At 36.1% G+C, this 14007-nt stretch overlaps 1 protein-coding gene across 2 annotated transcripts in view; it reads left to right on the forward strand.

Moving 5' to 3' along the window:
• Positions 1-14007, forward strand: part of TAF2 (TATA-box binding protein associated factor 2) — a 94018-nt gene that overhangs the window by 47393 nt on the left and 32618 nt on the right. For both annotated transcript variants that reach the window (XM_049853493.1, XM_049853494.1), the window contains exons 21-22: positions 1375-1444; positions 2443-2552. In XM_049853493.1, coding sequence (XP_049709450.1) covers positions 1375-1444; positions 2443-2552 — 180 coding nt within the window. The remainder of the gene's footprint in view (positions 1-1374; positions 1445-2442; positions 2553-14007) is intronic.

The raw sequence follows: 14007 nt of genomic DNA on the forward strand, positions 1-14007 counted from the left end.
ATTAGGTTTCAATTAAAAAATTTGTATACAGATTGTTCCGTGACGTTGGTTAGATTTTTCACAATGCGTCAGCATTCTCTTTGTTTCCATTCTCGTTTGTACTTTTTCCATTAATCAGCTTTCCTGATACTGGTTGACTTTAAAATGTTAAGTAGAGGAAAATATACTCAAATCTTTATCGTTTCCTGTACATTTCAGTAGAAATACTTCTTTATAGTCAGAAAGTACAGAAAAGGTAAGAATAATGTAGTGTGTATATTTGTTGGCATAAGTTCAGAAAAAATTTGTCATTTGTTTTATCATTTTACCAAAGGTTAAAATAGCCTGTTTTGAGAAATGATGGTGAAAATAGTGATTTTAAAAAAGAAATTGCTTGGAAAAAATACCAAAAACACTGTTATCCTATGTCATTTCCTAGTTTTGTTTTGGCATTTTAATAGTTCATAAAGTCTAGCGTCGTGATGTTCAACTATGCCAGTTTTTCTAGCCTTCTTTCCCAAGTTGTATGGATGATGTTCACTGTCTTATAAATATGAAGATGATTTCATGAACTAGTACTACCTGAAATGGAATAGAATGGTGCATAGTATGGTTTCCAAAAGAATGTCAAACTAATAAGCATAGTTTAAACGTGTGGTGTTTAAATGTAATCCATGGATTTAGACTTCAGTGATTGCTAAATAGTATGTTTAAATATTGGTGCTCAAATTAGAAAATGGAAGAAATGGATAACATTAGAAATAAAATTCTGAGTATAAAGGAAAGCTTTTTAAATTCATAAAAACAAAACTTGTTGAAAAGGTGAATGACATGGTTAATGAGTCAACTTATTTATGTCATTAATATTCCTACCACTGTTTTTGTGATTGCCTTTTATGTTATGTTGAAAAGTTAAGACTGCTATTTAGTCTTAAATGGAAGAAACCACTTGGGGAAAAATGGTTGACCATATATATAATATTACTGAGATACCATTGTGTATGAAGCCTCCCTATAATTTGATCCAAACATCTAGAAACACGCTTCTATTTGAACAGTTTTGTCAAATTAGAGTTATTATTTCTAGTTTAGGGTACGTAATAATAAATTTACTATAAATTATAATTAGCTTTATGTCAAATGCCATTGATTTAAGTTTTAGTGAAAAACATGGCACTTGATGCTATTTTATGTCTTGGCTATATATAAGCACAATGCTTATAAAATTTACATAGTGGTCCATTGCATGAGAAATGTAAAAACATGCCTACTAATATAACCTTTAACTCTGATTAGAAATCTAACTAAGGCAGAGTCTTAAATATTAAGCATAAACTCCCTACTTGCTGCTTGTTATTTGTTATAATTAACAAAAATACATTTCCATATTTTCAGTGGACAGGAGTTACGAAGAACTACAGTGGTTACTTAATATGATTCAGACTGACCCTGTACCCTATGTAAGGTTAGTTTTTGCGTTATAATATTTTGGTTTTGTAAGTCCTGAAGTGAACTGAATATTTTCAGTAGATTATAGATGGAACAACTGTTATTTTTTTGAAAATATGGAAGCATGTTGTGCATTTATTCATGTATTCTATTATTTGATTTTCTTTTGGAAAGACATTCTAAAAATGTATTGTTAATAAAGTTTATGTCCCTCACTAAATGCTAGACCACTGCCATAGCTTCCTTACTTCTCTTTTCCTCTCTTTATCCTCTTCTTATGGTATATCCTGCTCATAGCAGTAAACATTTTCTTTTTCAAATCTTATTTTGATTACATTGCCCTATTATTTTGACACATTTTCAGAGGACCCTGTAATGTGTTCAGGTAGCCTCTCACAAGAGATACAAACTTACAATAGTAGGGTTTGACTGTTAATCTCTGTGAGGGGCAGGGTACTTGTCTTTATTGACTTTTCAAACACAGCTTATTTTGAAGAAAACTTTTTTTAATCTTCGTATGTAAAGTGCTTCTACACATTTCCATGCTTTATAAAGATACTGTAATAATGAAGTGTATGTTCATTTTATTATCTCAAATGTAGGCTTCTTCTTGGCCTATATGTTAATTTTTTGCCCCATTTCAGATTTTTATACTTACTAACCAGTCTTTTATGTAAATTTTTCTAGGGAAAGTGGAATGTTCATTTTAGGAAGTGAGAAAGAAAAGGTTGGTTAGGATTACAAAGGGAGGTTGGTTATAGTCAGGTTTTAGAGGACCTCATTGCCGAATAAGGAGATTTAGAAAGAGCAAACCTGCCAGAATTTTTTAGTGAAAAAACCAAGTAGTAAATATTTAAAATGTAATATATAGAATGACTTTTGAAACTAAATTAAACACAAAGCTAGACCTAAGAGGGGAAATGATAAAATAACAAAGAGGAACTATAGATAATTTTCAAATGATTTATTTAATGGTCGGCAAAAATTAATTCATTTTTTTTTTTAATCTTTCAGGCATAAGATTTTAAACATGTTGACGAAGAATCCACCCTTTACTAAGAACATGGAGTCTCCCTTGTGCAATGAAGCACTGGTAGATCAGCTTTGGAAACTTATGAACTCTGGTGAGAAAGTAGTGTTATTGTTCTTTTAACTTTTTATCATTGGAGTATATATAGTTTGTAACAGGTTTTAATGGCTTTTAAAAATGGAAGTAATTTTTTGTATTTGTTCTTTTCTAAAGGATAATTATCACACCCACCTTTAAAGTGGTGGGAGTGATAACATTTGTTAATGATAAACTCACTCATTTTGCCCCACAAAGTGGTTGAGTAAACAAAAATACTATTTTATGTGAAAATGTCTTGAACATGAACCCATAAAGTATTATTATTATTTTTAATTCAGGAGGCTGCAAAGAAGCGAAGAATAAATCTTACCTCTTTTCCTGTAATTTTTAAAAAGTACACATTGCCCTATACACATTGTTCTATACCTTGAAAATTATGGGATCACATCACAGCTTCAATTTACATTATTTAAATTAAGTCCAGGGGCAGTATAACATAGTGTTTAAAAACAGAATCAGTTTGCTAAGGATCTAGTTTCAGCTCAATTATTTACTCACTGTATGACTTGTCTTTTTTTTTTAATAAGATCAGGTGATAATGGTACTTAACATACTTCTTCAAAGTGAGAATTAAATGAGTTAATATTTATAAAGCGCTAGTTTCATATAAGTGCTTAAGAATGTTGTTACGCTAACATAGTGATACTATGAACATTATTTGAGCAATTTGTAGTTCTTTTTTTGTAGTCATTCATGTCCTTTGCCATTTTTTTATTTAATTGGAACGTTGGTCTTTTCCTCTCGACTTGTAAATACTATATATATATTTAAAGAAAATTGCCTTACGTCTGCGATATGTTGAAATTGTAATACTGGTTTCTGTGTAAAGATATTATTAGAAGATAGGCTGAAATTATATTAATTGGTGGGAGAGCTGAAATATGTATTAATTTACTAACACTGAGATGCTGAGGGTTTGTATAATTTCTGTCCCTGAGTTTCATAATCACAGTACAGTATCCCCAACTAATGGCGCCAAGCTAAGTATTTCACTGAAATGTAATAGAATCGAAAATAATATGGCCATTGTCCTCAAGATAATCGGCAAGTAACATATAAGCCATTTTATACTACTATTGTCAAATTGTCTTTCAGACAGTTTCCCTAATCCCTAGAAGAATGACTGCTTGTATTCATGTAATGCTTTATATTTTTCCTCCCTGTAGTTACCTTGAAAGGTGGTATTATTACTGTTTTTTAGATCCAGGAGGATGAGGCACACAGGTTTAGGAACATGTAAAGGGTTGTTCAGCCAGTTAACATCATTAAGGAACATTAGCCAGTTATGTACAACAAACCAAAAAAACCAAACCCGTTGCCGTTGAGTTGATTGCGACTCATAATGACCCCTATGAGACAAAATAGAACTGCCCTATAGAGTTTCCAAGGAGTGGCTGGTGGATACGAACTGCTGACCTTTTGGTTACCAGCCTGAGTTCTTAACCACTGTACCACCAGCGCTCAAAATATACTGTACCGAATATATTCTTAATAAGAATACATATTTCCTTGACCATGAAAGATGAAAATTTTAGGAACGTAGACTGAAATACAAAAATTTCTCTTATCACCTTTTAGGGAAGATTTCTTAGAGGAAATAAATGTGTGTTTAAGATTAATGGGAAAATTTGTATAAAACATTGGAAGGTTTTAGTCATACAGATTCAACCTCTGATATTTAGTATTTAATTTTTATAACGTGCAGTATAAAGTACAGTTGCTGCTTTGGCTGGGAATTCTCTGTGCCAATAATCTAAACAAAACAGATCAGTGAGTCTGTAGTCGTAAACAATTTATTGCTCAGTTCTTCGGATTTATAAATAAGTGGGAACAGTATGAACAGTTAACAGTGGCGTTAATGATTGGGAGGAGTTTTTGTTGTTGTTATTTTTGGAGAACACTGGACATTAGACTGGGAAGATGGACTAGAGGACCAGTCAGTTCCCTTCCAAGCCTCAATCGCTGGGATACATGAGTGAATACGATTTTTGAGTGAATCCCTTTTTTTGTTTAAAAACTTTTTTTTGTTATGATTTTATAAAACTTTTTTTTTTTTTTGGTATGATAAATATAATCATGTTACAGAGTTTATCTGAAAAAATACCGAAGAAGAAAAATATTATATAATTCCATTACATCACCACTATGGGTATATTTGGCCTTTAGAAAGAAAGACCCAAATTTAGTGTGCAGTAGTTGCAGTTGTAATGAAGGTTTTAAAATAGCATTTTATTATGAAAATTTTACACACTGCTGCATTACCTTTGTAATGGTTATTGTTTTAAGAAATGGTTGTGGGAATTCACCTGAAACAAAAGGAGCTAGAGCATCATCTAGGCCCCCGAATCCTGGTGAACCATGCCCGCCCTTCACTCCTTGTTGGGGCTTCTGGGAACCTGGTCGTTTGGAATAAGCATTATTTTGACTTACTTATTGTGAACAAATAAGCAGTGGACATTCGGGATTTATTTGTACTCATTTATTTCTGCGTTATTCCAAAATGGAGTTGAGATGGGTTGACATTGTATAGTTATAAGATCCGTTGAACCCATTTAAAATATATGGGAGAGAGGATCATTGCAGTTTTAAAGATGGCCCAGGTACTTCTGAAGAGTCAGAGTTGTTTACTTAATAACTGATTTCAGAAGCTTTTTGATGAGAGGACTGCTTGTGGAAGAATGCATAGCAACAGGATTTAGAAAACTGAAATCAGTTTGAGTGTAAAACAGATCAACTACGGAATTATATTCATGGATTTTTAAAATGCGTATACCATTCAATGAATATCGATAACACTCATTTTGAAATATACTAGAGAGATGTGGACCTGAGGTACAGAATGTGCAGACTGTTGGTAAACAGAAGGAAGGTTCCCAGACGTCTACTGCTGAGACCCCAGGAGTGCCTGCTCTCTGCGTACTTCCTGGTACTTGGCTCCACTTAGCCTTGCACTGTGGGAGCTACTGTAGCATCTTTCCAACAGTTTTGCTTTGAAAATACACACACACACACACACACACACACACACAGATACCTTATCCCATTCTTTAGTTTAAGTTTCCCATGTCAGTTTTTCTCCCTAATACTTTATTTTTGAAAATTTAAAGTTCAGAAAAATTTAAAGAGTAGTGCAGTGAACACTCATAACTCATATACTTTTCAGCTCAATTCACCAATTATTGTTTTACCACATTTACTTTATTTTTCTCTTTCTCTGTATATGTATGTATGTATATATATATGTGTGTGTGTGTGTATACACATATATACATGCAGGCATACCCTGTTTTTTTATTGTACTTTAGATGAAGGCTTACAGAACAAACTAGTTTCTCATTAAACAATTAGTACACATATTGTTTTATGACATTGGTTAACAACCCCACAACATGTCAACACTCTCCCTTCTCGACCTTGGGCTCCCTATTACCAGCTTTGCTGTCCCCTCCTGCCTTCTAGTCCTTGCCCCTGGGCTGGTGTGCCCCTTTAGTCTCAGTTTGTCTTATGGGCCTCTCTAATCTCTGGCTGAAGGGTGAACCTTGGGAGTGACTTCATTACTGAGCTAAAATGGTGTCTGGGGGCCATACTCTGAGGGTTTCTCCAGTCTCTGTCAGGCCAGTAAGTCTGGTCTTTTTTTTTTTTTTTGAAAGTTAGAATTTTGTTCTGCATTTTTCTCCAGCTCTGTCTGGGACCCTCTGTTATGATCCCTGTCAGAGCAGTCAGTGGTGGTAGCTGGGCACCATCTAGTTGTACTGCACTAAATCTGGTGGAGGCTGTGGTAGTTGTTGTCCAACAGTCCTTTGGGCTAATCTTTCTCTTGTGTCTTTAGTTTTCTTCATTCTTCCTTGCTCGTGAAGGGGTGAGACCAGTGAAGTATCTTAGATGGCTGCTCATAAGCTTTTAAGACCGCAGATGCTACTCACCAAGTAGAACGTAGAACATTTTCTTTTTAAACTATGTTATGCCAGTTGAGCTAGATGTTCCCTGAGACCATGGTCCCCACAGCCCTCAGCCCAGTAATTCGGTCCCTCAGGGAATTTGGATGTGTCTGTGGAGCTTCCATGACCTTGCCTTGGACGAGTTGTGCTGGCTTCCCTAGTATTGTGTACTGTCTTACCCTTCACCAAAGTTACCACTTATCTGTTGTCCATTTAGTAAAAGTCTTTTTTTCTAAGTCATTTGAAAATAAGCTTCATCATGATTGTCCTCCCTAAATACTTAATATTCCTACGAATAAGGAGATTCTTCCTAATATCCACAATACCATTATCATACCCTATCCCCATATTCAGATTTCCTCCGTTGTCCCAAAAATGTCCTTTATAGTTCTACGTATTGTCGTCGTTGTTATTAGTTGCTATCGAGTCGATTCTGACTCATGGCAACTCCATGTGTGTAGAGTAGAACTGCTCCATAGGGTTTGGAAGCAGATTGCCAAGCCTGTCTTCTGAGGTGCCTCTGGGTGGGTTCTAACCTTTCAGCTAGTTGAGCGCTTAACTGTTTTTGCCACCCAGGAACTCCCTCACAGCTTTTAAATGAATAATCCTCCACAGAAAAATGATAACACATTTTAAAAGAGAAGCCTTTTCACGTTAGGTGTTCTTTGTCCCTAGTGCCTTCAGAAACTTAGTTTATTTTAATATAAAATACTACATTATCCAGTGTGGTAGTACTGGTTTCCAGCATTAATTTATTCACCAGTTGGCACAGTGGTTAAGAGCTCACTCAGCTGCTAACCAAAAGGTTGTTATTCGAATCTACCAGCTGCTCTTTGAATACCCTGTGAGGCAGTTCTCCTCTGTTCTGTAGGTGTGCCATGATTTGAAATTGACTCTACGGCAACGAGAATGTATGTGTGTAGTTATTTATTGAGCATCTTCTGTTTGCCACTGTGTTGTGTTTTGTGTGTACAAATATGACTGTCATATTAAGTTAATAAAATGGTGAGACATAGGAACAGATAAATTTTAATACGAAGTGGTAGTTGCTAAGAGAAGGTTAAGAACAATATATGTTGGAAACCCAAGAAAGGAGCCACAAACCCTGTCTGGAATGCTGGAATGTCCATGGAGAAGTAACATTTGAGCTAGGCCTTAAAGAATGGAAAAGAGCTTGCTAGCAGGAGAAAGAAATTTTTACGTAAGAGAAGGTCTGTGTAAAAGCCTTCAGTTTTTTAAGGGTCTTTGGAAAACAGTGAGTGTCATCTGGAAAGATAGCTTGGGATCTGAATTTGAAGGGCCTCAGAAGTTTGTGTTCTATCCCATGGGCAGTGAGGAGCTGGTGGAGGTACATCACCTGACTGACTTCTACTTGCTACATTTGGAAGTTTTTTTCTCTCACACTGAAAGAAACTATTTTTCTTCACCAAAGGAAAATGTCTCAAAATGCAGAACATTTAAGATCCTACCTTTTCTATCTTTAAGTAAGATACTGGATTATAGATCAACATGACAGTAACTCAAAAAATGTATTTAAAAAAGACATTGGAGGTTTTTATTGATTCTTTACGTTTTATGTTAAAATATAAGTACTTCAGTCCTGCCTAGTTAACAATTTTTTTCTTTTTTGAAAGTGGTATTTTGACTGTTTTTCAGTACAAAGGAAATTTTAGCCATTACTCTAAGCTCCCTGCCAATGCTTGGCGCATTAACATAGGAATGACGTGAAAACATTTACGTAATTGTTAGAACATTGAAGTCTAACTGCTTATTTCTATTATAATTTTTAGTGTTTGGAAGTTTGTAGCTACACTCTCGAGGGTGGAATGAGGGACAACTTCTAATTCATTTTCATATGATTTGATGGATTTCAGGATAAGAAAATGAACAATTTTGATACTAACATTAGAAGGTTTCAAAGTTCTGCCCATACTTTGAATACAGTGGAAGAAAATGAAAGCATGTCAATTCATGCCATGTAGGAATATGTACACAAATATAAATTCAATTTGCTATTTTTACTTAGTGTAAGATAGACAGAAGGATCAGGACAATAGTACTTTATGGCAGTTTTATTTGACTCAACTCTACAAATTTCCCAGCTTCAGTGGTCAACAGGGAGTGTTGGATTTATTCAGAAATGTCCTGACAGCCACAGTGGCTTTCACAGAGCTTTCTTCTTAGCAGTGTTTTGATTTGATCAGCTCTAATGGTAATTACATCAGAAAATGAAGAGGTGATCTTTCGGAGGATCAGATTTGCTATTTCCACACTTGGTCTTAAGATACCGTCCATCTGAGCTGAATAGAGAACGTTAATACTGGTTTTTCTTCTTGAGTGTTGTTCTGATTCATATAAGCAGGGTTGGTTCCAAAATATAACTACTCATGAGGACAGGATAAACAGCATTTAACCTGAAAGGAAAGAATAGTGACTCACTTTTTCATATGTATGATCATTCCTTGCCACTTAAGCTATTTGGAGTTGAACAGAGGAGTCAGCTAAGAGAAGTCTTCAAAATGGTTATAACTGAGGGCAGAAATCAGGACTCATTTAAGGGCCTCTTTGTTTCTCTAATGGAATCAATTGATTTGAGATCACAGAAATTTAAACCTGAGGGACTCTTAAAGATCATCTAGCTTAACTGCTCTCATTTTATGGCCCAGGCAACTGACTTACCCGAGGTCACAAAGCTAACTGGTAATTAAGCAGAAGTAGAAAACGCAGTAATCCTGAGGTCCAGTTCAGCATTTTTTGTTTTATACCTCTCAGTTGCACTGTAAAATTGTGAAAATCATCTTTAGATTTTATTCCATGACTTTAAAAAATAATGGAGTTCTAATTTTTTTTTAATTTATTTTGTTGCTGTTGTTGAAAATATACACAACAAAACATTTACCAGTTCAACAATTTCTACTTGTTCAATTCGGTGACATTGATTACATTCAAGTTGTGCAGTGGTTCTCATCCTCCTTTTCTGAAAGGTGTTCTAATTTTAATCTTTGAATTTTTTTCTCTTGTAATTTTAATGGTAGAACTGCAATTCATTTTTTTTTTTTAATTGTGCTTAGGTGAAAGTTAACAGCTCCAGTTAATTTCTCATATAAAAATTAATACATATATTGTTATATGACACTAGATGCAATCCCTGTGTTGTGACAGCACACTTCCTCTTCCCACCCCAGGATTCCTGTGTCTATCCAGCCAGCTTCTGTCCCTTTGTGCCTTCTCATCCTGCCTCCAGACAGGAGCCATCCATTTAGTCTTATGTATCTGTTTGAACCAAGAAGCACATTCTTCAAGAGTATTGTTTTATGTTTTATAGTCCAGTCTACGCTTTGTGTGAAGAGTCGACTTTGGGAATGGTTTTAGTTCTGAGTTAACAGAGCATCCGGGGGCTGTGTCTTCAAGGGTTCCTCCAGTCTCAGTCAGACCATTAAGCTTGGTCTTTTTACATGATTTGAGTGCTGCACCCCACTTTTCTCCTGCTCCATCAGGGATTCTTTGTCATGTTCCCTGTCAGGGTGGTCATTGGTGGTAGTTGGGTACCATCTAGTTACTCTGGTGTCAGGCTGATAGAGTCTCTGGTTTATGTAGCCGTTTTGTCTCTTGGGCTAATATTTTCCTTGTGTCTTTGGTGTTCTTCATTCTCCTTCGCTCTAGGTGGGTTGGGACCAATTGATGCATCTTAGATTGCCCCTTGCAACCTTTCAAGACTCCAGACACCACTCACCAAAGTGGGATGCAGAACATTTTCTTAATAAATTTTGTTATGCCAGCTGACCTAGATGTTCTCCAAAACTATGGTCCCCACACCCCAGCCCCTGCTACTCTGTCCCTCGGAGTGCTTGGTTGTGTTCAGGAAACTTCTTAGCTTTTGGTTTAGTCCAGTTTTACTGACTTCCCCTGTATTGTGTGTTGTCCTTCCCTTCACCTAAGATAATTCTTGTCTACTATCTAGTTAGTAAATTCCCCTCTCCCTCCCTCCCCACCCTCATAACTATCAAAGAATGCTTTCTTTTGTATTTAAACTTTTCTTGAGTTCTTGTAATGGTGTTCTCATACAATATTTGTCGTTTTGCGACTGACTAATTTTACTCTGCATAATGCCTTCCAGATTCATCCATGTTGTGAGATATTTCATGGATTTATTGTTATTCTTTATCGTGGCATAGTATTCCATTGTGTGAATGTACCATAATTTGTTTATCCCTTTGACTGTTGGTGGGTACCTAGGTTGTTTCCATCTTTTTGCTATTGTAAACAGTGCTGCAGCGAACAGGGGTGTGCATATATCTATTCATGTGATGGCTCTTATTTCTCTTGGATATATTCCAGGGAGTGGGATCACTGGATTGTATGGTACTTCTATTGCTAGCTTTTTAAGGAAGTGTCAAATTGATTTTCAAAGTTGTACCATTTTACATTCCCAATAGTATATAAGTGTTCCAGTATTTCCACACCTCTGCAACATTTAGTATTTTTGTGTTTTTTTGGATTACTGTTAGCCTTGTTGAGGTAAGAGATGGTATCTCATTGTAGTTTTGATTTGCATTTCTTTAGTGACTAATGATTGTGAGCATTTCCTCCTGTATCTGATAGCTGCCTCAATGTCTTCTTTGGTGAGGTGCCTGTTCATATCCTTTGTCTGTTTTTTAATTGGGTTATTTGTCTTTTTGTTGTTGAGGTTTCGCAGTATCTTGTAGATTTTAGAGATTAGACCCTGATCAGATATGTTGTAGCCAAAATTTTTTTCCCAGTCTGTAGGTTTTCATTTTCCTCTTTTGGTGAAGTCTTTTGATGAGCCTATATGTTTGATTTTTTTAGGAGCTCCCATTTACCTAGTTTCTCTTCTGGTGTTTGTGCATTGTTAGTTATGGTTTGTATTCTGTTTATGCCATGTATTAGGGCTCCTATCATTGTCCCTATTTTTTCTTCTATGATCCTTATTGTTTTCGATTTTATATTTAGGTCTTTGATCCCTTTTGAGTTAGTTTTTGTACATCTTGTTTCATTTTTTGCAGGTAGATATCCAGTTATGCCAGCACCGTTTGTTAAAGAGACTATCTTTTCCCCAATTAATGGACTTTGGGCCTTTGTCAAATATCAGCTGCTCATAGGTGGATGAATTTACGTCTGGGTTCTCAGTTCTGTTCCATTGGTCTATGTATCTGTTGTTGTACCAGTACCAGGCTGTTTCGGCTACTGTGGCAGTATAATAAGTTCTAAAATCAGGTACTGTGAGGCCTCCCACTTTGTTCTTCTTCAGTAATGCTTTACTTATCCAGGGCCTCTTCCTCTACCATATGAAGTTGGTGATTTATTTCTCCATCTCATTAAAAAATGTCTTTGGAATTTGGATTGGGATTCCATTGTATCTGTAGATCCCCTTGGGTAGAATTGACATTTTCTCCATGTTAGTCTTCCTACCCAAGAGCAAGGTATGTTTTTCCACTTATATAGGTCTCTTGGCATGGTGGTTAAGTGCTACGGCTGCTAACCAAAGGGTCGGCTGTTTGAATCCGCCAGGCGCTCCTTGGAAACTCTGTGGGGCAGTTCTACTGCGTCCTATAGGGTCGCTATAGGGTTGCTATGAGTTGAAATCGACTCGATGGCACTGGGTTTGGTTTTTGGTTTTTTTAGGTCTCTTTTGGTTTCTTGCAGTAGTGTCTTATAGTTTTCTTTGTATAGGTCTTTTACGTCTCTGGTTAGATTTGTTCCTATGTTGTTTATCTTCTTGGGGGTTATTGTAAATGGTATTGATTTTGTGATTCCCTCTTCAAAGTTCTCTTTGTTGCTGTAGAGGAATCCAACTGATTTTTGCTATGTTTATCTTGTAACTGCTACTTATTTTTTAATAGACTTTATTTTTTAAAGCAATTTTAGATTTACAGAAAAATTGTATCGAAAATACAGAGTTCCCTTCCCCCAGCATACTGTTTTTCTTATTATTAATATCTTACATCCCTGTGATACATTTGTTACAATTGATTAACCAATATTGATATGTTAATATAAAGTCCATAGTTTACATTAGAGTTCACTATTTGTGATGTACAGTCCTGTGTGTTTTGACAATTCATTACATTATGTGTCCACCATTACAGTATCATAGGGAGTAGTTTTACTGCCCTAAAAGTGCCCTGTGCTCCACCTATTCATCCTTTCCCCCTTTTTCCTGAACTCCTGGCAACCACTGACCTTTGTACTGTCTCTGTGGTTTTGCCTTTTCCAGACCGTGAAATAGAATCATATAAAAACTAGAATCGTATAGTATATAGCTTTTTATACTGGCTTCTTTCACTTCCCAAAAAAAACCCAGTGCTGTCGAGTCGATTCCGACTCATAGCAACACTTAGTAGTATGCATTTAAGATTCCAGCATGTCTTTTGTAGCCTGATACCACATTTCTTTTTAATCACTGACTAATACTCCATTATATGGATGTATCACAGTTTGTTTATCCATTCTCCTATTGAAAGACATCTTGGTTTCTTTCAGTTTTTGGTGATTATTAATAAGACTGCTATAAACATTTGCAAATTTTTATGTTTTCAACTCATTTGGGTAAATACATAGGAGCAGGACTACTGGATCATATGGTAAGCCTATGTTTGGTTTTGCAAGGAACTGCCAGACTGTCTTCCCATGTGGCTGTGTCATTTTGCATTCCTAGCAACAGTGAATTAAAGTCCCTTTTGCTCCGCATCCTGGGCAGCATTTTGTGTTGTCAGTGTTTTGAATGTTAGCCATCTCTGGGTGATGCAAACAGTTAAGGTGCATGGCTGCTAACTAACAGGTTGGAAGTTCCAGTCCGTCTAGAGGTGGCTCAGAAGAAAGGTGTGATGATCTACTTTTGAAAACTTAGCCATCGAAAACCCTTTAAAGTACAGCTCTACTCTGACATACATGGGGGTCGCCATGAGCGGGAATCAACTCCATGGCAACTGGTTAATAGGTGTGTGTTGGTATCTCATGGTTTTAATTTGCAATTCCGTAATGGTATATGATAATGAGCGTCTTTTCATATGCTTATTTGCCATCTGTATGTCTGTCCAGCCTTTCGCTCATTTTGTAATTGGATTGCTGGTTTTCTTATTGCTGAATTTTAAGCATGCTTTGTATATTTCGGATACAAGTCTTTTATCATATATGTGTCTTGCAGATATTTTCTCCCAATCTGTGGCTTGCTCTTTCAGTTTCTTAATGTGTTTCACAGAGCAGATATTTTAATTTTAGTGAAGTCCAAGTTACCAGCTTTTTCTTTCATGGATCATGCTTTTCATATCGTATCTAAATACAAAACCGAAAAAACCCAGTGCTGTCGAGTCAATTCCAATTCATAGCGACCCTATAAACCCTGGTGGCATAGTGGTTAAGTGCTACGGCTGTTAACCAAAGGGTTGGCAGTTTGAATCCACCAGGCGCTCCTTGGAAACTCTGTGGGGTGGTTCTACTCTGTCCTATAGGGTCATTATGAGTATGAGTGTATCTAAATAGTCATCGTCAAAC

The sequence above is a fragment of the Elephas maximus genome, chromosome 15, assembly GCF_024166365.1.
Source record: "Elephas maximus indicus isolate mEleMax1 chromosome 15, mEleMax1 primary haplotype, whole genome shotgun sequence".
NCBI classification, from domain to species: domain Eukaryota; kingdom Metazoa; phylum Chordata; class Mammalia; order Proboscidea; family Elephantidae; genus Elephas; species Elephas maximus.